This window comes from Pan troglodytes, chromosome 5 (assembly GCF_028858775.2).
Source record: "Pan troglodytes isolate AG18354 chromosome 5, NHGRI_mPanTro3-v2.0_pri, whole genome shotgun sequence".
Lineage (NCBI taxonomy): Eukaryota > Metazoa > Chordata > Mammalia > Primates > Hominidae > Pan > Pan troglodytes.
In genome coordinates, this window is record NC_072403.2 from 181,672,870 (window position 1) to 181,697,635 (window position 24,766).

General features: G+C 37.9%; 1 protein-coding gene across 33 annotated transcripts in view; it reads right to left on the minus strand.

Annotated features, from left to right (window-relative positions):
- The window catches only part of WDR27 (WD repeat domain 27), a 247,248-nt gene that overhangs the window by 128,046 nt on the left and 94,436 nt on the right, over positions 1-24,766 (minus strand). For all 33 annotated transcript variants that reach the window (XR_010158275.1, XR_010158287.1, XR_008548743.1 and 30 more), the window contains one exon: positions 19,965-20,067. Coding sequence is in view for 19 of the 33 variants with exons in the window: in XM_016956677.3 (XP_016812166.3) it covers positions 19,965-20,067 (103 nt within the window). In the remaining 14 variants the exon portion in view is untranslated. The remainder of the gene's footprint in view (positions 1-19,964; positions 20,068-24,766) is intronic.

Sequence of the window (24,766 nt, forward strand, 5' to 3'; positions counted from 1 at the left end):
AATAGGCATCTTTTCCCCTTCTCTCTTGTAGATTTTTAACATCTTAGTGAACTTATGTCATACTTTCTATTTACTATCAAAAACCTCTATAGTACCCTGTGAACAGTTTTAAATATGTGCTCATGATTTTAAGGAAGGAGTATAGATTCTGTAATTAAACCTTACCTTGAAGTTCCAAATTGAATGAAAAAAAAAAAAAAAAAAGATGCTCTATTGTCCTCCCCCATAAACTTGATGTAGGAGATAGGTACATACACTATGCTTTGCTTCCTACTCATCAGCTTAGAATTTGAGCAATTCAAATACTTAGATTTTTTATAGCTGTTGATAAATAAGTTCCTCTTTAATTGTGTGTGTGTGTGTGTGTGTATATATATACACACACACACACACACATAAAATTCTGGATATCCAGAATTGCCATCAAATAGTTTATTTTAGAGACAAAATCTGTTATCAGATACCATTCTGATGGAATTGAGAGATGAGATAATCATTAAGTAACAAAGTGTATCAACAAATATTTTCTGAAAGCCTACTAGTAATAAAGAGCACCGTCACATTGCAGCAGGAGGAAGGTGTCAAAGACAATTCCTTTTCCTGCAAAAACCTACTATTTTTAAAAAATGAAGCGTATTGTGTATATTTGAAGTTTGCAATATGATTTTATGGGATCCATACCTACAGATATGAAGATAATAGTACTGGTTACTGTGGAGAGGTGGACTCTCATATCTATCATCTCACATCGCTACTTGTATTTGTGACAAGAACAGCTAAAATCTATGTAGTTCAGGAAAATCCCCAATACACCATGGTTTTACTAACTTGAGCACTCATGTTGCACGTTAGATACCTGGACTTCTCCATCCTAGCAGCTGCTGTTTCGTATCCTTTGACCCACATCTCCCCATTTCCTCCCCCTCCCCGCCTATGTCTACCCTGTTAACCACACTTCCATCATCTATCTTGTGTCTTTGAGCTCTTGTTAAGATACAGATTTCACACAGAAGTGAGATCCTGCAGTCTTTTTCTTCTGGTGTCTGGTTTATTTCACTTAACATAATGTCCTCCAGGTCCATCCACACTGTGGCAAATGGCAGGCTATACCGTTGTGTGTACATGTGTGTACAGACATATGCACACACACTCCTATATCATATTTTTTATTAATTTGTTCACTGATGAGCTTTTAGGTTGTTTCTATAGCTTGGCTGTTGTGACTAATGCTAATGAACGTGGGAGGGCAGATGACTTTAAGTGGTGTTGATTGCCTCTCCTTTGAGCATATACCAGAAGGACTGCTGGGTCATATGATAGTTCTACTTTCACTGTTCTCTATACTGTTTTCCAGATGGCTGCACCAACCTACATTCCCACCAACAGTGCACAGGGTTCCCTTGTTTCACACCCTCACCAACATTTGCTATCTCTTGTCTTTTTGATAATAGCCATCCTTACAGGTATGAGGTGCTAGCTCAGTGGTTTCAATTTGCATTTCCCTTATGATTAGTGATGTGGAGCACCTTTTCATATAGCTTTTTGGCCATTTTTATATTGTCTTTGGAGAAATGTCTATCCAGGTCCTTTACTCATTTTTTAATCAGGTCATTTGTTTTTCTGCTATTGAGTTGCAAGAGTTCTTTATAAATTTTGGATATTAAACCCTTATCAGGTATGTGGTTTGCAAATAATTTTTCCCAGTCCATAGGTTGCTTTTTCATTTAAGAAAAATAAAGTTGGAGGCATCACACTTGATTTAAGATTATATTACAAAGCTATAGTAACTAAAACAATGTGGTACTGCCAAAAAACAAAAACACAGACCAATTAGACAGAGTATAGAGCTCAGAAATAAATCTAAATGTATATGGACAACTAATTTTCAATAAGGCCATCAAAAGGACCCAATGAGGAAAGGATAATCTCTTCAATAAATGGTGTTAGGAAAACTGGATTTCTGCACACAAAAGAATGAAATTGGACCTTTATTTTACCATACATAAAAATCAACTCAAAATGGATGAAAGGCCTAAAATCATAAAACTCCTAGAAGAGAACATAGTGGAAAAGCACCTCAATATTGACCTTGGCAATAATATTTTGAACGTCAGAAGAAAAGCTCAGGCTACAAAAGTAAATAAATGGGACTGCATCAAACTAAAGAGCTTTGGCTCAGCAAATAAAATAATCATCTAAAAGAACTATTTTAATGTAAGAATGAGTCCTTCAGATGTAGGCCTTCCCAATGATTCTGTCAATGACTAAGCAGGTTTTGAAGTAAAGTCTACAAATAAATGTCTGATATACAGTCGACCCTTGAGCAACATGGTGGCTAGAGGTGCCGGCCCTCCAAGCAGTCAAAAATCCACATGAAGCTTTTGACTCTCCAAAAACTTTACTCATAACCTACTGTTGACCAGAAGCCTTACCAATAACATAAACAATCAATTACCATATATTTTATATGCTATATGTATTAATACTTTATTCTTACAATACAGTAAGCTAAAGAAAAGAAAATGATATTTAAAAAATTATAAGGAAGAGAAAATATATTCACTATTCACTGAGTGGCATCATAGAGGTCTTCATCCTCATTGGCTTCATGTTGAGTGGGCTGGGGAGGAGGAGTAGCAGGGGTTGGTTTTGCCGTCTCAGCGGTGGCTGAGGCAGAAGAGGTGGAGGAGGTGGAAGGGGAGGCAGCAGAGGCAGGCTCACTCGGTGTAACTTTACAGAAATACGTCGTAATTTCTGCCTGACATTTTTGCTTTTTCATTTCTCTAAACATTTTTCCATATGGTACCAATCCTCCTACCATTTGCTTTCGTTTCAGTGCCTATATCATAGAAGGATCCGTGTCGTGAAAGACGTCAAAAGCATTGAATCATCAGAACCCTTCTTCCAGATTGTTTAATGTCAATTTGTTTCCTGGCATTGCTTCTTCCATGTCTTCTTCCTCACTGTCCAGCATTGGTTTGAAGCACTCCTCTGGTGTGGTGTCTGTTAGCTCTTGAATTTCTCCATGATCCATAGCTTGAAACCATTTTTGCCATATCCGCGATCTCTTTCATGATTTCCTTGATTGGCCCTGTCATAAATCCCGTGAGGTCATGCACAACTCTGGACAGTTCTCTCCAGTGGGAATTGTTTCAGGGTTGATGGCCCGCATGACTTTTCCTATAACAGTAATGGCCTCTTCAATGGTGCAATCTTTCCAGATTTTAATGATGTTCTCTCTATCAAAGTTCTCTTCCATAGCATTGACAACCCTTTCCATAGGGTTCCATGTGTAATGACCCCCTGATCTAGAGGCTGGATGACAGATGTTTGGGGGCAAGACCACTTTGACGCCTTTGGTGTTAAACTCATTGGGTTCTGGGTGGCCAGGGGCATTGTCCAATATCAAAAGAACTTTAAAAGGCAGTCATGGCCAGGCACGGTGGCTCACGCCTGTAATCCCAGCACTTTGGGAGGCCAAGGTGGGTGGATCATGAGATCGAGGCCATCCTTGCCAACATGGTGAAACCCCATCTCTACTAAAAATTCAAAAATTAGCTGGGCGTGGTGGCACGTGCCTGTAATCACACCTACTCGGGAGGCTGAGGCAGGAGAATTGTTTGAACCCAGGAGGCAGTTGTTGCAGTGGGCTGAGATCGCACCACTGCACTCCAGCCTGGCGACACAGCTAGACTCTGTCTCAAAAAAAAAAAAAAAGGCAGTCGCTTCCTGACTTCAGGGACAAAGTATCAATGGAACCAATCCAGGAAAACGTTCTCACTGTCCTGCTTTCTTGGTGAACAATGAAAAGATTGGCAGGTGGTGTTTTTTTCCCTCCAAGGCTCAGTTTTATGGATAAGGACAGCCCCGATCACAAGCTCAGCTGCATTTGCACAAACCAGTAGAGTTGACCTATCCCTTCCTGCCTTAAGTCTGGTGTTCCTTCTCTTCCTTACCAATAAATGTCCTTTGTGGCATGTTTTTCCCTAAGAATTGGGCACTTACATCTGCACTAAAAACCTGTTCAGGAAGATATGCTTTCTCCTCAAGGATTTTTTCTTTTTTTTTTTTTTAAGACAGCATCTCGCTCTGTTGCCCAGGCTGGAGTGCAGTGGTGCAATCTCAGCTCACTGCAACCTCCACCTCCTGGGCTCAAGCGATTCTCCTGCCTCAGTCTCTCAAGTAGTTGGGATTACAGGTGCCTAGCACCATACCTGGCTAATTTTTGTATTTTTAATAGAGACGGGGTTTCACCATGTTAGCCAGGCTGGTCTCGAACTCTTGACCTCAGGTGATCCGCCCGCCTTGGCCTCCCAAAGTGCTGGGATTACAGGTGTGAGCCACTGCGCCCGGCCCTCAATGATTTCCTTAATGATGTCTGGGAACTCAGCTGCTGCCTCTTGGTCAGCAGAAGCTGCTTTTCCTGTTATCTTGAACTTTTTAAGCCAAACCTCTTCTAAAATTATCAAGCCATCCTTCACCTTCCCTTTGCTTTGTCAGATAATGACTTCACTTTTTCTTGAATCATATTAGAGTCTACAGTATGCCTTTCTCATAATAATCCTGTACCTACATAAAAGCTGCATTTGCAATATGAGATTAAAAAGGATTTAACAAAATGTGCAAGGTTTTCGTGCCTGCTGGCATAGCTGCAGCCATGTCTCCATGAGTTTCCTTTTCTTTTTTTACACTATTTCTTACACTGGATTCATTTATCCTGAAATGGCAGCGACTGCCAGTCTATGGTACATACCAAGCAATTCAGCTTTTTCTGTAAAGCTGTGGCTTTCCCTGCTTCTTGGGAGAAGGTTCAGCATCTCCAGGGGCACTTTCTATGGGCCCCATGGTGTAATTCAAGGTTTACAGTATTGCATTAAACACAATGAAAAATGCATGAGAGCTATAAGAGACCACCTTTTACGGCAACACACAATTTACTGGAGAGACGAACAGCTCATGCAGAGGCAATGAGCATCACACAGCATTTTAAGGGATACTTGTAACTCCTGAGCTCACCACAACAGCAAGAGCAGGGGTGATGAAATGAGGACAGGAGTGCTGGAGGGACTACAGTCGAGTTTATGAAGTGATGATTTCATACAGCATTTCTGCATTTGTTTATATTTCTCTTGACTGAGAATGTGCATACATTCTAATAAATTTTAACTTTTTAAAAAGATGTGTGTATATTTTATGATAGTCAAGGATAAAACAGACTAGTATCTACATATATTTTATGCATTCATGACATATGTTTTTAATTTTCTTATACTTTTAGGCTATGTGGTTCATCTGTGAGTTTTTTCAAGTTGTTGAAAATCTCCAAAAATGTTAATATATTTGTTGAAAAAAAATCATGTATAAGTGGACCCATGCATTTCAAACCCATGTTGTTCAAGGGTCTGCTGAATTTTGAAGTGGAGAAATCAAATGTCTACATTTTATTTTCTTCTGCCACAAGCACATGTTTATTTGAAAAGTATTCCTGTGCAGTTGCTGCTGTAAGGGGTGGTGGGGGGCCTGGGAATGTGCACCCCTAACAGGTTCCCAGGTCAGGCTGATGCTGCTGGTCCAGGGCACCCCACTTTGGGAACCACTGGGTGAGGGTAACCCTAACATTTACACAGTGTGTCACTATTTACAAAACACAACTGTTACATAAACCATTTACAATAACGGACCAAGGTGCATCCATATTTTATTGAAATCTCCATTTTTTTATTGAGGAAACCATGACAGGTAGAGAGCACTTTACCAGGACAGCCACGGAGCCTCAGTGCTGAGATTCCAAACTGATTTTTCTGACTAAGGTTTTGCTGTTTATTTCACTAGGCTGCCAAAGACAACTCCTATTCACACATGGTTTAGGGCATCCTCAAATTCCCTCTAATCTCACAGGTGTTTCCAAAACCATCTTTGCTTATTTTGCTATTTTTAATTCAGGACTGATTTGATATCAAAGGGTTTCTGAGGATCCACTCTTCAGAACTCCTGTCTGCCTGCTGTTTAGATTAAATGGATAAGGGAAATTATAATGACTGAATCTCTTTTCCATCCATTATTTCCAATGATAAAATACAGAGGTTAACAGCAGCAAGTACTTTCTGGACACTGACCTTTTGCCAGGCACTGATAAGAATTTTACATAAATTTTCTCGTGTAATCCCCCCCGACAGCACTATGAAGAAAACACTTATTGCCCCAATTCTATAGACAAGGAAGCCAGGCTGAGGGCAGGCAGCCTTCCAAGGCCACTCACCTCTTGAAAAGCGCTTCCTGAGATCAGCTGGCTCCCATTTGCATGAAACCTCAGAACACACATTGAATGACATAATACAGTGGCAGGAGGTGAGGTAAAACGTATCCAGGAAAGGCCTTTTGTTTCCTCAGTGAGAATGGAATTAAATGAAACATCTTTTGGTCCAGGGGATTCTTGGGGTACATGGATTTTCTGATCATGACAACTTAACATGTGACACAGCAACTGGAAGCCCAAATATCAATATTTTAGTAGATACACAGGTTTCTTACGCTGTGATCCTACACAGTGTCAATAAATACAGAAGGACAATAAGCCTCTTGCATGACACAGAGCGATGGTAATGAACAGCTCTGCAAATGATTCAATGTAACCACAATCCATGGGTGAAAGAAACATTTTAATTAGAGGTATTCGCTGGAGTCATGAAGCACTTCACCCACCACAGAGAAACGAGCTGTGGCTAAGACATACTCAGAAAACAGAGTTGGAAATAAAACCTATGCAGGTAAATCTTATACCAGAACCAAATCAAGAAGTCCGAGAGAAGCAGCAAGAAAAAGAGAAGCAATATTTTTCAGGCAAAAGATGAGGATGTGGCATAAATCTGTGGGTGCTGGAATAACGCTTGACTGCTCAAAAATGTTTTTATAAAAATTGTAAGGGACTGAATGTACTACTGAAGAAGAGAAGTGTTTTGGAAACAGGACTACACCGATTCATTACAACTATTTTATAATTCTGTTGAGCCACGTCTGTGAGGATGAAGTTTCTTTCATTTTTCCTTTCACAGAGTTCCTAACATGTGACCTTCATTTCCCTTTACCCAAATTAACCCCACAGAAGAAAGGAGACAAAGAATTACAAACAGAAGTGAGTGTTGCACTCCTGAAACTTGACAATGGTAGTGATATTTTCCACAGGGGAATCAACTATCATATTATGCTCACTTATTTTGCTTTTGAAAATAATTCCAGAAATGATATTTTCTGAATATTCTGCACATTTCTTCAGATACTGAATTTTTAGTTTACAAAAAAGTAAACTATTCTCAGAAGACCAAAACGTGCAAGATTTAAAACGAAGTCACACTAAGACAGAAGCCTTGCCTCCTTACAGCAAGAGGCAGAGGCTCTGTTAGAGAATTCCTGATGGTGGCACGCAGGGCCACCTGGTCGCCCGCCACACAAGCCATGGGAGGCGAATGGCACCATCTCATCAGGCTGCAAGGCTGACGCACAATCTCCAACTCTTGTCAACCTCCATCAAGGTCTGGCAAAATAAATATGGCACACACGGTAATAAACCCCACCCTTTTCTCTGGCACTTCCTCTTGCAAAGACGTAGCAGAACAGGGCACTGGTGTGGTACCACCCACTGGTCTAACCAGTGGACAGTGGTAAATACCTGAGGCAGCAGGAACTTTTTAAGGCCTGGGATAATATGCCATTCCGTGTCTACGCTCCATGTTCCTTATCCATTCCTCTGTGACGGACATTTTGGGTACTTCCACACTGTGGATACTGTGAAGAGTGCTGCAATGGCCATGGAAGCGCAGCTATCTCTTCCATATACGGATTTCAATTCTTTTGGACAAATACCCAGGAGTGAGATTGCTGGATCATGTGGATTCTACTTTTTGCTCTTTGAGGAAACAACACACATTTTCCGCAGTGGCTACCTCATTTTGCATTCCCACCGACTGTGCGGGAGCTCCCCTTTCTCCACATCCTCATCATCACCTGTCTTTCTGATATTCTAACAGGTGTGAGGTGGTGTCTCAATATGGTTTTGACTTCCATTTCCCTGGTGATTGGTGATGTGAGCCCTTTTTTCCTGTACCCATTGGCCATTTGTATGTGTTCTTAAGCAAAATGTCTATTATTCAAGCTTCCTTTGGGCCATGATCTTCATCTGATAATTTCACCTACTGATGACATTTGCCTAAGTCAATTACTGCATCTGAGATTGAAGAGGGTGATTTTCTAATTCTGCCATTCATCCATTCTACTTGTCTGCAATTCTCTAAGAAATAACTTTCCCTTACCAAGTAGGGTATTTGGTTTACTTAAAATACAGTCCGAACAGGAAAGGCAGACAAATGTTTAATTATTTTCCTTTACAAGACACACTTCTAAGGGACAGGTGCCCTAGTTACCTCCAAATGGGGACCAATGACATTTTATGTTTTTGTGTTTAGCTATAGCTTTTTGGGGGGAGCATTATCAAAAATGATGAGGGTTTAGATATACAATGTTGAAGTCAATCACAGTCATTACTCTTTGGATGCTCAGCTAGCCCTCCGCTGGCCAACAGAATACGGCACAGGTGTGGTGCTGCCCGCTGGTCCAACCAGCAGACAGTAGTGAACGCCTAAGGCAGCAGTAGCTTTAAGGCCTTGGGAATTGGCTGTTGCCTGTGGTCTTGTTATATGACTGCATTACCCTTTGATTTCTTTTCTCTTTGGCACAAGATGTCCCTGGCTCATCTTGTAAGTCTTCTGCCACAGACCTGGAACCAGCTCTCCACCCAGGGAGTTCTGGCTTCTATTAGTGGGGAACAGCATTTAGAGGTTGCAAAGAGGGTACTAAGGGTGATGGCTGGAATGTCACTGCTTCCAAGCACCTTCCGTGGCAGGAGCTAAGAAATACTGGTATTCGTGCACCAGTTGCACATGGTTTTAATTCGAAAGGCTTTCCAACATAGGTTAATGGCTGACAGGGCAAGTTCTCCTCATCATAATGTTCTTTTTTCCGGGGGTATTTTGACCATTGTTACTTGTTTATTCTCCCAAGTAACTTTCAGTCTAACAGTACAGCTACAGAAAAACCTACTGGCATTTTGTTGTTGTTGTTGTTGGGGCAGTGTTAAATTTACAAATTACCTACAGAGAACTGCCTTCTTTAGGAAACTAAATCATCCTATCCAAGAACAAGTTAGGATTTTGCGTTTGTCCAAGTCTACACTTCTGGGGGAAAAAAAATGTTCTTAATGCAGGTTTTGCAGAAATCTTGTTAATACTGGAATGGTTTATCCTTTTTGAGGCTATTCTCAATGAGCTCTCCTCTTCCACTATAACTTTTCAGAGGTTATTTTTTATATCTATAAAGACCATTGAATTCCATATATTAGTTTAAATACTACTACTAATCTTTCACTTAATTATTTTATTGTTCATATTGGCCACTAATTATCTTGGATTTTCCAGATATGCAATCTTGTCACCTATGAATAATTTTAGCTGTTCTTTTCAGTGGTAATATCTGTTTAGTTGTCCTGTCTAATTTCAAGAGAAATACCTCCAATACCCTGTAAAATAGTGGTGGAATTAATGAACATTCTGGCTCTGTCCCCAACCACAGGATACCTCTAAAGTTTTCTCAGTAAGATGTCAGCTTTTGGGCTGAGATAAGCATTTTATCATTTGGAAGAGGCATTCATGGATTCATCTTTTACCAGGTGTTTTAGCAGAAATGAATCCAGAATTTTATTGAAGCATCCAGGAACATGGTTATGAGTCCTCTTTTTATATCAGTTAATATTATGAGGGAATTATTAGTGGATTTATTGATAGTGAATCATCCTTGCATTCTACGCATAAACCCCACTTGGACATGATAAATTATTGTTAATGCACTAATTCTATGTTCCTATTTAAGCTTTTCAATTGATATTCATAAGTGAAATATAACTCCTTTCTGAAATTTCATCAAGTTTTCTATCAGTTATGGTTACTTCAAAAAGCAGTCTGATGTCTTCCTTATTTCTCTATGCTTTAAAACAGTTAAGTATCTTTCGGACTATTTGATGTTTAAGAGGTTGGTAAAATCCCCTGAGAAAGCACATTGGCCTGGTACTATTTCACAAGGAGTTCTTAGGAAAGGTTCTCTATTTCTTCTATGAAAAGTGGCCTGTTAAATTTTTTTCTACTTTGGGGGCCAGTTTGATAAACTAAATTTCTGTGACTCAACCATTTGTATAGAGGCTTTCATATTAATTTGCACAAATTATGAGAAGCAGTCTCATGATTTTCAAAATCCTTCTGCTCCATGCTTCTGCCTCCTCCTCATTTCTTATTATAGATTAAGCTTTCTCTCTTTATAAAAAAAATTGCACTATTAAGTTTATTTTGTTGCTTGTGCTTTTAAAAAGCTAGTGTTTTGGCCAGGTATGGTGGCTCATGCCTGTAATCCCTGCACTTTGGGAGGCCAAGGCAGGTGGATCACTTGAGGTCAGGAGTTTGAGACCAGCCTGGCCAACATAGTGAAACCCCATCTCTACCAAAAATACAAAAACATAGCTGGGCATGGTGGCGGGCGCCTGTAATCCCAGCTACTCAGGAGGCTGAGGCAGGAGAATCTCTTGAACCCGGGAGGCGGAGGTTACAGTGAGCTGAGATCACGGCACTGAACTCCAACCTGGGCAACAGAGCGAGACTCTGTCTCAAAACAAAACAAAACAAAACAAAACAAAACAAAAAACACAACTAGTGTTTTAATTTATTTATTAATTCTACTAATTTTCTGTTTTCTAACTTATCACCTGCTTTTATCTCTATCAATTTATTTCTTCTGATTTACTTTGTTGTTCCCTGTCTGGCTTTTTAGGTAGATATTCATTTATTTTTTCCCTTTTAAAAACGTCTATGATATAGGTATTTGGTGCTATAAATTTCCCTTCAAAAACTGGTTTATGGGTATTCCAGAGACACTTATATATCATGTTAGAAACAACATTATTTTCAAGAAATTCTACAATTTCATATTTTGTTTTACACCTTTAAACCAAGAGTTGCTTAACAGATGGAATTTTAATATTTAGAAGGAAGAAACTTTTTAAATTTGTACTTTGATTGCATTATAGTGAGAAAATATTGATTTTTTGTTCTTATTTTAATGTATTGAGCTTTTCTCTGGATTCATTTATGGTCATTGTTCATAGATGTTTGATGTGCACTTGAAAATAAGACACTTTCCTTGCTGGCAGACAAACATTACTATGAATATCCACAAGATAATGCATTATCAATTATGATATAGAGGCTTCCTATAACCTTATAATTTCTGTGCACTTGACCTGCCAAGGACTGAGACAGATACGTTAGTCTCCATTATTAATGTGTGGCTACTTATTATTTGGTTCTTATTGTTTCCACCTTGTGAAATTTGTTTATTTTCTTCAAAATTAGATACTAACATATACTGTATTTTCATTGTGAATTTTAGTCTTTGGCATTATAAGTATCTTTGCCTCATAATTTTTTGGTTGAATTGTGTTTTGTGCGATACTAAAATCATATAATCTGCTTTATTTTTATTTTCATTTGCCCGGTATACATTTCACATCTCTTCTCTTTATCCTTTCTGGATCACTTCGGATTAAAGCATCTCCTGTATTCAGCATGGACTCAGATTTTTTTCCTCATCTGTAAAATCCAATCTGAAAGTTTTTTTCTTTTTTTCCTTAAACATTGATATGAGCCAGGCATGGTGGCTCAGGCCTATAATCCCAGCACTTTGGGAGGCTGAGGCTGCAGGCCTGAAGCCAATTGTTTGAGAGCAGCCTGGACCACATAGTGAAACCTCATCTCTGAAAAACTAATGAGCCAGGCTGGGTGGCATGTGCCTGTAGTTCCAGCTATGTGGAAGGCTGAGGCAAGAGGATGGATTGAGACCAGAAGTTCAAGCTCATAGTAAGCCATGATCGTGCCACTGCACTTCAGCCTGGGCTAACAGAGCAAGACTCAAAAATAAACAAAAACAACAACCACAAAGACATCAATATGACTGACATTTTCATCTCAGTTTCATCATAGTATTTTATTTTTAATTCTATTTAATGTATGGCAGTTTACGGTTTATTTTATTTGTCCTATCTAGATAGTTCTTTGGGCACTTAAAAATGGTAGAATTCTTCTTCCAGCAGTTATCTTTTATTAAAAGCTTTATGCACAACTCTTGGTCCACTCCTCTCTAAGACAATGCATGTTAGTTCCCTACTATGCCCAATAGTGAGGTTGTCTAGCAACCATTTTTCCATCTCTCTTCCTCTACATCCAATTTTAATCATAATTATCTTAATATTTATACTCTTAATTACATTTAAGAGTTTACAATTCTATTGTCAGCTTCAACTGATCTCTTCTTATTCAATTAACATCTACAAGGAGAATCAAGAGAGGTATTCTACTTTCTAGTTATATTCTCACATCTCCCAGTTTTGTACTATTAAACTATAACAGATAGAACATTTACAAAGTATTCTGGTACCTTCATTCCCATTTTTTATCTTGCATAGTTAAACATATTCAGTGCTCACCTTGAGGCTTTTGCTGAAACTTCTTCAATCTTACCTTGGTTTTATAAAGCTTTTTTTTTTTTTTCAATATAACTCAAGGGAACACCATTCAGTTCTGGCATATTCATAACTGTGTGTCTGGTTTTATACTCAAAAAAAATAATTTAGCTGGATATTAAAATTCTTGACTCAGATTCTCTTTTTGAGTAAGTAAAATACATTCTTCCCAATGTTTTTTTAACAAAAAAAGATGATTTACAAAAATCCAATCCAAGCTGATACTCTTTCCCTTATAAGCATTTGAACATTTTACATGGATCCACAAAGGTGTTTTTTTGTTAATGTTTATAGTCAAATAGATTTGTTAAGCTATATTTCTGTGCAAACTAGTCTGAGTCAATTTTCCCAGGTATTCGTTCAATATCTAGATTTAACTAAATTTTTTTAATTTTAGAAAATATATTTTTGAACTATAATAGTATTTGTTCTGTTTAATTGACTTTTTAAAAAAATGTCCAGGGACTCCTTTTACTTGTAGGTTGAATCTCTTTTACCGAACTTCTATATTTACCTTTCATCTTGAATGTCTTTTATCATTTTCTTTATTTACTTCTCTCATTTGTATCCTTTTTCCCTATTGTGCTCTCTATATTTGCTTTCTATTATATTCCTTTGTATTTGGTCTTTATTTCTGAATTTTTTTCTAATGCTTTCCTAATTTTCATCAGTTCTCATTTCATATATTCCTGTTGTCTAGCAATTTCTGATGTTTTATGTGTTTTCTTAACTTTCTTAAGCTAATTTGCAAATACATCATTAGTTTTCACCTGTTTAGCAGACACATTTTTATGGTGTACTCTTGTTGTCTGTGAGAATATTTTTTGGTTCATCCTTATTTTTTTTTGTATTATTAAAAAAAACTGTGATATCCAGAAGTTGTATGACACAGAAATCAGGATATATAGAAAAAAATAGAGAGAGAAGACAGGTAATTTGGAGGCATGTTGTGAAAGTCCTTTTAAGCCACACATAAGATCTTGGTTCTACATAGAGAGCTGGCAGAATATTTTAAACACACAGTATTTACAAAGAAAAGTGTAATCATATTTACATTAAAAAGTGTCATGGTCATCAATAATCTGTTTACTAGTCATTTCTAGTCATTAAGAGAAGTTTGTTAAAGTCTTCCATTATGATTGAAGATACTTCTTTTTCTTCTTAGAGTTATATCACTTTTGATTTATATATTTTGAAACTACGTTATTGGGTGCATACAGGTTTATGACATTTTCTACATAGACTGGCATCTTTGTCATATTAAATGTTGTTCATTATTTTTAGTAATGCATTAAGACCCAAAGTCTACTTTATACTAAACTATTATCATATCAGCTTCATTTCCCATCCTGCTACTTTCAACATTTCTGTCTCTACACTCTTAATTTCAAATGATATATCTTTCAGTTCTAGGAAAGTCCAACAATGCGGTAAAATTCTCCACCCTTATATCTGTGGTCTCTGACTTGTACTCTATTTCCCTGAATATATTAATCATGGTTATTTTTAAAACCTTGTCTGCTAAGTCCAATACCTGGGTCACCCATAGTATTGTTTCTATTATGTTTTTTTTTTCTTATTTTTTGCCTCTTGACATACTTGTAATTTTTGACTGAAAGCTAAATGCTATGTATATTACAAAAAAAAACTCCCAAGGCTCAAAATTATATTATTGTACTCCAGAAAGGTGGGCAGATGAAGCAAGAGAAGACTTCCTTACTATAAACAGAGTTGAGCAGACTCAAGGCTGGATTGCAGCTTGGGTGAGATTCCATCAACTCCTGGTTTATCCAGGGGTAAGCTAAGGTGTCCATTGGGAATTCCCACCCTACTAGCAGGTACTGACCTCTAATATTCATAGCCTCAGACCTGAAATATTGTTAAAAACCCTACTCTGCTTCTAAAGGTTTTCTGCTGAGCCTACCCGTTTCTTGCCCTCCTTAGCTCCAGAATTGAATAAAATATGTTGACAGGAATACTGGTAGTGTCAGGCATGGCACTTGACCCTCCATGGCCCTAAAGTTTTCAAGTTTTTATCTCTACATCCCTGCAATATCAAAAAAAACTTCTGCCAATTTTTATGCACAACTTCACCTCTTACCATTCATACACACACACACACACACACACACACACACACACACACACACACAGATGCATCCCTCTGTATGGCCTCTGCCTGAAACATAGGTCTCTTTTTTGTTGTTTAGAAATGGCAAACTCCTTCAGAGAAAAAGTAGCTACAGAATGTGAGCTGCCCCTTTGCATCTCACAACCTAGTTAAACCAGGTTTTGTGTAGTAGTTCTGATAGGCATCCTAGTCAGTTTCACGCTATTCCATCATAGCTAGTGCTGAACCTGAATATGAAGAATGTGATCTTATTTGGAAACAGTATTTTTTGCAGAAGAAATTAACTGAAGGGTATTGAGATCAGCTTGGATTTAGGGTGGGCTGTATATCCATTATCAGTGTTGTCTTAGTCTGTTTTGTGATGCTATAACACAATACCTGAAACTGGGTAATATACAAAGAATGGAAATGTATGTTCTTACAGTCCTGGAGGCTGGAAAGCCCAAGGTCAAAGAGCCAGAATCTGGCAAGGCTTCCCTTCTGCATAATCACACAGCACAAGGTGAAAGGGCCTAGAGGCAAGAGAGGGACAAACTCACCCTTTGTAAGGACCCCACTCCCATGGTAATGGCATTAATCCTTGCAGGAGGGCCAGCTCTCATGGCCTAATCCACCTCTTAAAGTTCCCACCTCTGAATACTGCTAGAATGGCAAGTAAATTTCAACATGAGTTCTGGAGGAGACATTCAAACCTAGCTAGTGTCCCCAAGAGAAAGAACGGGGAAACGAGAGATGTGCAGAGGAGGAAAGGCCACCTGGAGATGGAGGCAGAGGCCAGCATGACGCAGCCACACACCAAGGAACCCCAGGGACTGTAGCAGCCACAGAGGCCAGGGAAGTGTGAGGAGTTCCTCCCTTGGACCCTGCAGAAGGGGCCGGCCCTGCTGATGCTTTCATCTCAGACTTCTGGCCTCCAGAGCCGGCAGAAAATAAGTGTCTATTTTTTTAACCCTTTTCCTGTTTAGAATTTAAAAATGCAGGTTACTGCCAGCGCTCATTTAACTTTACATAAACGTGCTATTTGAAGCTGAAGCAAATTTGAATGATTTTCAACGTGAAAATAAAATATAAAAACTGTTCTTGAAGTTATTTCTTTTTTTTATTATACTTTAAGTTTTAGGGTACATGTGCACAACGTGCATGTTTGTTACATATGTATACATGTGCCATGTTGGTGTGCGGCACCCATTAACTCGTCATTTAACATTAGGTATATCTCCTAATGCTATCCCTCCCCCCTCCCCCAACCCCACAACAGGCCCCGGTGTGTGATGTTCCCCTTCCTGTGTCCATGTGTTCTCAAAAACAATAAAGCTTTTTAAAAGAGCACAGAGGAGAATACCATCATGATTTGGAAGTGAACAACGATTATTTAAACAGGACAGGAGAAGCACTAGCCAAAAAGAAGAGATTGTTATTTGACATAGAGCTATTCAGTAACATCTATAATTTAGCTGAATTGTTCACATTAGTTATGGTTTATTTATTTATGGACTTTTTTTGGTTGGTAAGCTATTAATTATTGCCTCAATTTCAGAGCCTGTTATTGGTCTATTCAGAGATTCAACTTCTTCCTGGTTTAGTCTTGGGAGGGTGTACGTGTCGAGGAATTTATCCATTTCTTCTAGATTTTCTAGTTTATTTGCGTAGAGGTGTTTATAGTATTCTCTGATGGTAGTTTGTATTTCTGTGGGATTGGTGGTGATATCCCCTTTATCGTTTTTTATTGCATCTATTTGATTCTTCTCTCTTTTCTTCTTTATTAGTCCTGCTAGCAGTCTATCAATTTTGTTGATCTTTTCAAAAAACCGGCTCCTTGGATTCATTGATTTTTTGAAGGGTTTTTTGTGTCTCTATTTCCTTCAGTTCTGCTCTGATCTTAGTTATTTCTTGCCCTCTGCTAGCTTTTGAATGTGTTTGCTCTTGCTTTTCTAGTTCTTTTAATTGTGATGTTAGGGTGTCAATTTTTAGATCTTTCCTGCTTTCTCTTGTGGGCATTTAGTGCTATAAATTTCCCTCTACACACTGCTTTGAATGTGTCCCAGAGATTCTGGTATGTTGTGTCTTTGTTCTCGTTGGTTTCAAAGAACATCTTTATTTCTGCCTTCATTTCGTTATGTACCCAGTAGTCATTCAGGAGCAGGTTGTTCAGTTTCCATGTAGTTGAGTGGTTTTGAGTGAGTTTCTTAATCCTGAGTTCTAGTTTGTTCGCACTGTGGTCTGAGAGACAGTTTGTTATAATTTCTGCTCTTTTACATTTGCTGAGGAGTGCTTTACTTCCAACTATGTGGTCAATTTTGGAATAGGCATGGTGTGGTGCTGAAAATAATGTATATTCTGTTGATTTGGGGTGGAGAGTTCTGTAGATATCTATTAGGTCTGCTTGGTGCAGAGCTGAGTTCAATTCCTGGATATCCTTGTTAACTTTGTCTCATTGATCTGTCTAATGTTGACAGTGGGGTGTTAAAGTCTCCCATTATTATTGTGTGGGAGTCTAAGTCTCTTTGTGGGTCTCTAAGGATTTGCTTTATGAATCTGAGTGCTCCTGTACTGGGTGCATATATATTTAGGATAGTTAGCTCTTCTTGTTGAATTGATCCCTTTACCATTATGTAATGGCCTTCTTTGTCTCTTTTGATCTTTGTTGGTTTAAAGTCTGTTTTATCCGAGACTAGGATTGCAACCCCTGCCTTTTTTTGTTTTCCATTTGCTTGGTAGATCTTCCTCCATCCCTTTATTTTGAGCCTATGTGTGTCTCTGCACGTGAGATGGGTTTCCTGAATACAGCACACTGATGGGTCTTGACTCTTTATCCAATTTGCCAGTCAGTGTCTTTTAATTGGAGCATTTAGCCCATTTACATTGAAGGTTAATATTGTTATGTGTGAATTTGATCCTGTCATTATGATGTTAGCTGGTTATTTTGCTCATTAGTTGATGCAGTTTCTTCCTAGCCTCGATGGTCTTTACAATTTGTCATGTTTTTGCAGTGGCTGGTACCGGTTGTTCCTTTCCATGTTTAGTGCTTCCTTCAGGAGCTCTTTTAGGGCAGGCCTGGCACCCCCCAGTAGGGGCAGACTGACAACTCACACGGCCAGGTACTCCTCTGAGACAAAACTTCCAGAGGAATGATCAGGCAGCAACATTTGCTGTTCACCAATATTCGCTGTTCTGCAGCCTCCACTGCTGATACCAAGGCAAACAGGGTCTGGAGTGGACCTCCAGCAAACTCCAACAGACCTGCAGCTGAGGGTCCTGACTGTTAGAAGGAAAACTAACAAACAGATAGGACATCCACACCAAAACCCCATCTATACATCACCATCATCAAAGACCAAAGGTAGATAAACCCACAAAGATGGGGAAAAAACAGAGCAGAAAAACTGGAAACTCTAAAAATCAGAGTGCCACTCCTCCTCCAAAGGAACGCAGCTCCTCACCAGCAACGGAACAAAGCTGGACGGAGAATGACTTTGACGAGTTGAGAGAAGAAGGCTTCAGACGATCAAACTACTCCGAGCTAAAGGAGGAAGTTCGAACCCATGGCAAAGAAGTTAAAAACCTTGAAAAAAAATTAGACGAATGGCTAACTAGAATTACCAATGCAGAGAAGTCCTTAAAGGACCTGATGGAGCTGAAAACCACGGCACGAGAACTACATGATGAATGCACAAGCCTCAGTAGCTGATACGATCAACTGGAAGAAAGGGTATCAGTGATGGAAGATCAAATGAATGAAATGCAGTGAAAAGAGAAGTTTAGAGAAAAAAGAATAAAAAGAAACAAACAAAGCCTCCAAGAAATATGGGACTATGTGAAAAGAACAATTCTACGTCTGATTGGTGTACCTGAAAGTGACGGGGAGAATGTAACCAAGTTGGAAAACACTCTTCAGGATATCATCCAGGAGAACTTCCCCAATCTAGCAAGGCAGGCCAACATTCAAATTCAGGAAATACAGAGAACGCCACAAAGATACTCCTCGAGAAGAGCAACTCCAAGACACATAATTGTCAGATTCACCGAAGTTGAAATGAAGGAAAAAATGTTAAGGGCAGCCAGAGAAAGGTCGGGTTACCCACAAAGGGAAGCCCATCAGACTAACAGCTGATCTCTCGGGAGAAACTCTACAAGCCAGAAAGAAGTGGGGGCCAATATTTAACATTCTTAAAGAAAAGAATTTTCAACCCAGAATTTCATATCCAGCCAAACTAAGCTTCGTAAGTGAAGGAGAAATAAAATCCTTTACAGACAAGCAAATGCTGAGAGATTTTGTCCACCAAGTCTTGAAGTTATTTCTAAACAGAACATCAGAATCATCTGAATCAGCAGAATCATTTATTTCAGAAAAATCAGATTCATCAAATGAATCTTCAGCCAATAACTATTCAGGAATGATGTTACCATCATGACTAGAAATGCAACATTTTCTAGAATTTGGCATTTTCAGCAATCAATAATTACTACATTTTGTAAATGAAAATACCACTACTAAAAACAGAATGCTACAGATAGAATGATGTTTTTTGTTTCCAAAGTCAGGATACTAGAGCGATGAGAAAATAATAATAAAAGCAGGATATTCTGAGGCAACATGATTGTGAGGTGAACGCTGCAGCTGCAAGGCCACCCATGAGTATTCTTGGGGCGAATGGGAAAAGGGTTAAGCCTCCAAGTTTGTGGTAGTTTGTGGCATCCCTAGGAAATTAATACAGGCCTTTTAAAACAGATTATGGACAAGTGGATGTGTATTAGTACCTGCCCCAAATCCACCATGAGGCGCATGCGCATAATGTGGAGGGGGCAGTTCCATTAATATAAGCACATTGTTTCCTAAGGATCTAACTTAGGAAAGGATCACACCATTAAATACATTAAATACACAGGATCTGGTGTTTCACTAATTAATATTATCATCTTGTAATAAACAAGAAAATATAACGTGTAGCACAGTGTCTTTCAAATAGTAGGCACTCAACAAGTATCTGTGAAATGATTAATAATTAATTCATGAGTGATTACTGTTTATCATGCTTCAGTAAAAACATCTTTCATACCTCACACATTATTAAAATGCTATTACTGTGTAAGAGTCTTAAAATATTGACCAACAGTCAAGCTGAAAGTAGGTTTCTATCCTAATATGCAACAATATTAAACAGTCTACACATTACCAAAGTCTAGACTCTCTACATTTATAGACAGTCAAACAGTACATACGTGTCTGTCCTCGGCCCCACAAGCCGCGAATCGTCCACAAGGACTGAAAGCGATTCCACATGGATAGCCGCGGGTTGGATGCCCTTCAAAGTGGCGCTCACACCTACAGGGAGGAAAGAAACACCAGGAGAAAAATCATTTTAAAATTTGAATGCAAATTAGAGGAAAGAAAACAACTTGTTGCTTTTCTTCACAAAAAGGAACAAAAGAATAATGAAAGAATATTTTATATGTGAGAATTATTAAATGGTTAATGGGTCTCTCTAGAGATATTTAAAAATAATTCAAACACTATTCAAAATCTTAAATTCCCAAAGATGACAAAACTAATAGTAAATAAGCTTTTATATATGATAAATATTAAATGTAAACATATTCTGGAAAATTTTTAAATATCAAAACAAACCTAACAAATCTTCTAAAATAATAAATTATTTAGTTAAATTATTCAGAGACTTTTTGGAGGCAAAACATTCTATCGAGGGTGGTTAAGTTTCACAACTATTTAAAAAGTGCCACATAAAATTTGTTTATTGTAAAAAAATGCCAAGAAATTCTTGTTATTTCTTGTTAATCATGTCCTATGTAGTATAAATTCTACAAAGATAATTCTTTTTTTTTTTTCTTTTTTTTTTGAGATTGAGTCTCACTCTGTCTGTCACCCAGGCTGGAGTGCAGTGGCGTGATCTAGGCTCACTGCAACCTCTGCCTCCCGGGTTCAAGCAATTCTCCAGCCTCAGCCTCCCGAGTAGCTGGGATTACAGGCATTCACCACCACACCCGGCTAATTTTTGTATTTTTAGGAGAGACGTGGTTTCACCATGTTGGCCAAGCTGGTCTCGAACTCCTGACCTCAGGTAATCCACCTGTCTTGGCCTCCCAAAGTGCTGGGATTACAGGTTTGAGCCACCGCACCTAGCCAAGATAATTCTTTTTTTTTTTTTTTTTTGAGACAGAGTCTCGCTCTGTCACCCAGGCTAGAATGCATTGTCGCAATGGCCAAGATAATTCTGTCTAGAAAAATTCTGTAGATGGTAATATAGGCTGTAGAAAATAACCTGAACTGTAGTGTACTACTGAGAAAAGATTAAATCTTTATAAAAATGTCATAAACATTTGTCACAATATTTGTCATAAATTTAATTCCTTTTTCTTTTACATTGATTTTTTAATTTTCACATTCTTTACTATTAAAAAAAAGAAACACAAAGAGAAAAATCATCAAAGTACTCATAATCCTTCCATTAAATGACAACTCCAGAAAGTACTGTGACACATATACTGCACATTTTCTCTGCATATGCAAAGGGCTTTGTTTTCCTTTAACAAAGTAGAGATGCATATTATGCAGCTTTATATCCTGCTATGTCTACCCCAGAATACACCATTAACATTTCCCTCACGATCATGTGTTTCTTGTCTAATGAGCTCAGTGAAGAGGCCATAGAGAGCAGTGGCCAAGAGCAGGTGACCCAGGGCCAGGCTCAACCCTGACCCCAGCTAAGCCCCTTCTCATCAAATGAGCAACTTTGTTGAGTTGCTCACCTCTGTGCTGCATTTTCCCCATTCATGAAATGGGCTTAAATGAGTTCATAAAGAAATTTCTTCTTACAGCACGTGGCACATTAATAAGTGCTCTAGAAGTGTAATTGGACTGGGTTCAGGAGAAATTTTAAAATTTTTGAAATGAATGAAGGTGATAACACAACGTAGTAAAGCCTGTATGATACAGTAAAAGTAGTGTCAAGAGGAAAGTTTATACCATCAAATGCCTATACCAAAAAAACTAGAAAGATCACAAATTAACAACCTAATGTTGCACCTCAAGGAACAAGAAAAGCATGACCAAACCAAATCCACAGTTAGCAACAGAAAAGAAATTTAAAAGACCAGAGCAGAATTAAATGAAATAGAGACCAACAAAACAATTTAAAAGATCAACAAAATGAAAAGTCAGTTATTTGAGAAGATAAACAAAATTGATAAACCACTTGTAGACTAACCAAGAAAAAATGAAATCTAAGTAAACAAAATTAGAAATGAAAAACAGACATTACAACCAATACCACAGGAATGCAAAATATCATCGGAGACTATAATGAAGAACTACACACTCACAAAATAGAAAACCTAGAGGAAATGGATAAGTTCCTGGAAATACACAACTTCCCAAGCTTGAAGCAGGAAGAAATAGAAAACCTGAACAGATCAATAATGAATAGAAAGACTGAATCAAGAAAAAAAAAAATGTCTCCCAACAAAGAAAAGCCCAGGACCAGAAGAATTCATAGGCAAATTCCAACAAACACATAAAGAAGAACTAATATCAATCCTGAAACTGTTCCAAAATGTCAAGAAGAAGGGAATGCTCCCTAATTCATTCTATGAGGCCAGTATCACTCTGATACCAAAACCAGACAAGGACAAAACAAAGAAAGAAAACTGCAGTCCAAGATCCCTGATGAACATAAAAACAATTTTCAACAAAATACTACCAAACAGAATCCAATAGCACATCAAGAAGATAATACACCATGACCAAGTAGGTTTTATACCAGGGATGCCAGGATGGTTCAACATACAAAAATCAATAAATGTGATACATAACATAAACAGAATCATGGACAAAAAAATATATGATCATCTCAATAAATGCAAAAAAAAGCACTTAATAAAATTCAGCATGTCTTCATAAAAATCCTCAATGAAAACTAAGCATTGAAGGAACATACATAAAAATAATAAAGGCCATATACAACAGTCCAATAGCCAAGGTCATACTGAATGGGGGAAAATTGAAAGTCTTTCCTCTAAGAACTGGAACAAGACAAGGATGCCCACTACCACCATTTCTATTCAATATAGTCCTAGAAGTCCTAGCCAGAGCAATTAGGCAAAAAAAAAAAAAAGTTTTTTTTTTAAAGAAGCATCCAAATTGGTAAAGAGGATATCAAATTATCCCTGCTGACTGATAATATAATCTTACATCTAGAAAAACCTAAAGACTCCATCAAAAACACTCTTAGATTTGATAAATTCAGTAAAATTTCAGGATACAAAATCAATGTGTAAAAATCAGTAGCATTTCTATACATCAATAATGATTTAGCTGAGAACCAGACATCAGTCCTATTTACAATAGCTATAAAAACAATGAAATACCTAGGAATATAATTAACCAAGGAGGTAAAAGGTCTCTATACGGAAAACTATAAAACATCAATGAAAGAAACTACAGATAATACAAACAAATAGGAAAACGTCCTATGCTCATGGATCAGAAGAACTAATATCATTAAAATTAACATACTGCCCAAAGCAATCTATAGGTACAATGCAATGCCTTTCAAAATACCAATGTCATTTTTTACATTTAAAAAATAAAAAACACCCTAAACTTCATAAGGAACCAAAAAAGAGCCCAAATGGCCAAAGTAATGCTAAATAAAAAGAACAAAGCTGGAGGCATCACCTTCCCTGACTTCAAATTATACTACAAGGTTATAGTAACCAAAACAACATGGTACTGGTATAAAAATAGACATATAGACCAATGGAACAGAATCTAGAACTCAGAAATAAAACTACATATTTACAGTCAACTGATCTTTGAAAGCTGACAAAATCAACAATGGGGAAAGGACACCCTTTGTAATAAATAGTGCTTGAAAAATTGGATAGCTATAGGCAAAAGAATGAAATTGGACCCTTATCTCTCCCCATACACAAAAATAAACTCAAGATGGATTAAAGACTTAAGTGTAAAACCTGAAACTATAAAAATACTAGAAGAAATTCTAGAAAAAACACTTCCAGACATTGGTCTAGGCAAAGAATTCATGACTAAGAACTCAAAACCAGAGGTAACAAAAATAAAAATAGACAAATATGACTTAATTAAACAAAAATACTCTGCACAGCAAAAGAAATAATCAACAGAGTGAATGGAAAACCTGCAGAATGGGGGAAAACTTGCAAACTATGCATTTTACAGGGGACTAACATCCAAAATTTACAAGGAACTCAAACGACTCAACAAAAAATACCACAAATAAATCCATTAAAAAGTGGGCAAAGGACATGAATAGACATTTTTACTTTATTTAAAGTTCCAGGATACATGTGCAGGATGTGCAGGTTTGTTAACATAGGTAACATGTGCTATGGTGGTTTGCTGCACAGATCAACCCATCACCTAGGTATTAAGTGTCACAAGCATCAGGTATTTATCCTGATCCTCTTCCTCTCCTTACTCCGCTGACAGGCCCCAGTGTGTTGTTCCACTCCTTGTTTCCATGTGTTCTCATTGTTCAGCTCCCACTTATAAGTGAGAACATGCAGTGTTTGGTTTTATGTTCCTGTGTTAGTTTGCTGAGGATAATGGCTTCCAGCTCCATCCATGTCCCTGCAAAAAACATGATCTTATTCCTTTTTATGGTTGCCTAGTATTCCATGGTGTATATGTACCATGTTTTCTTTATCCAGTCTATCACTGATGGGCATCTGGGTTGATTCCATGTGTTTGCTATTGTGAATAGTGCTGCAATGAACATATGCATGCATGTATCTTTATAATAGAATGATTTATATTCCTTTGGGTATATACCCAGTAATGGGATTGCTGGGTCAAATGATATTTCTGGTTCTAGGCCTTTGAGGAAATGCCACATTGTCTTCCACAATGGTTGAACTAATGTACGTTCCCACCAACAGTATAAAAGCCTTTTAAAAGAGAATATACAAATGGCCAGCAAGCATATGAAAAATGCTCAACATCACTAATCATCAGAGAAATGCAAATT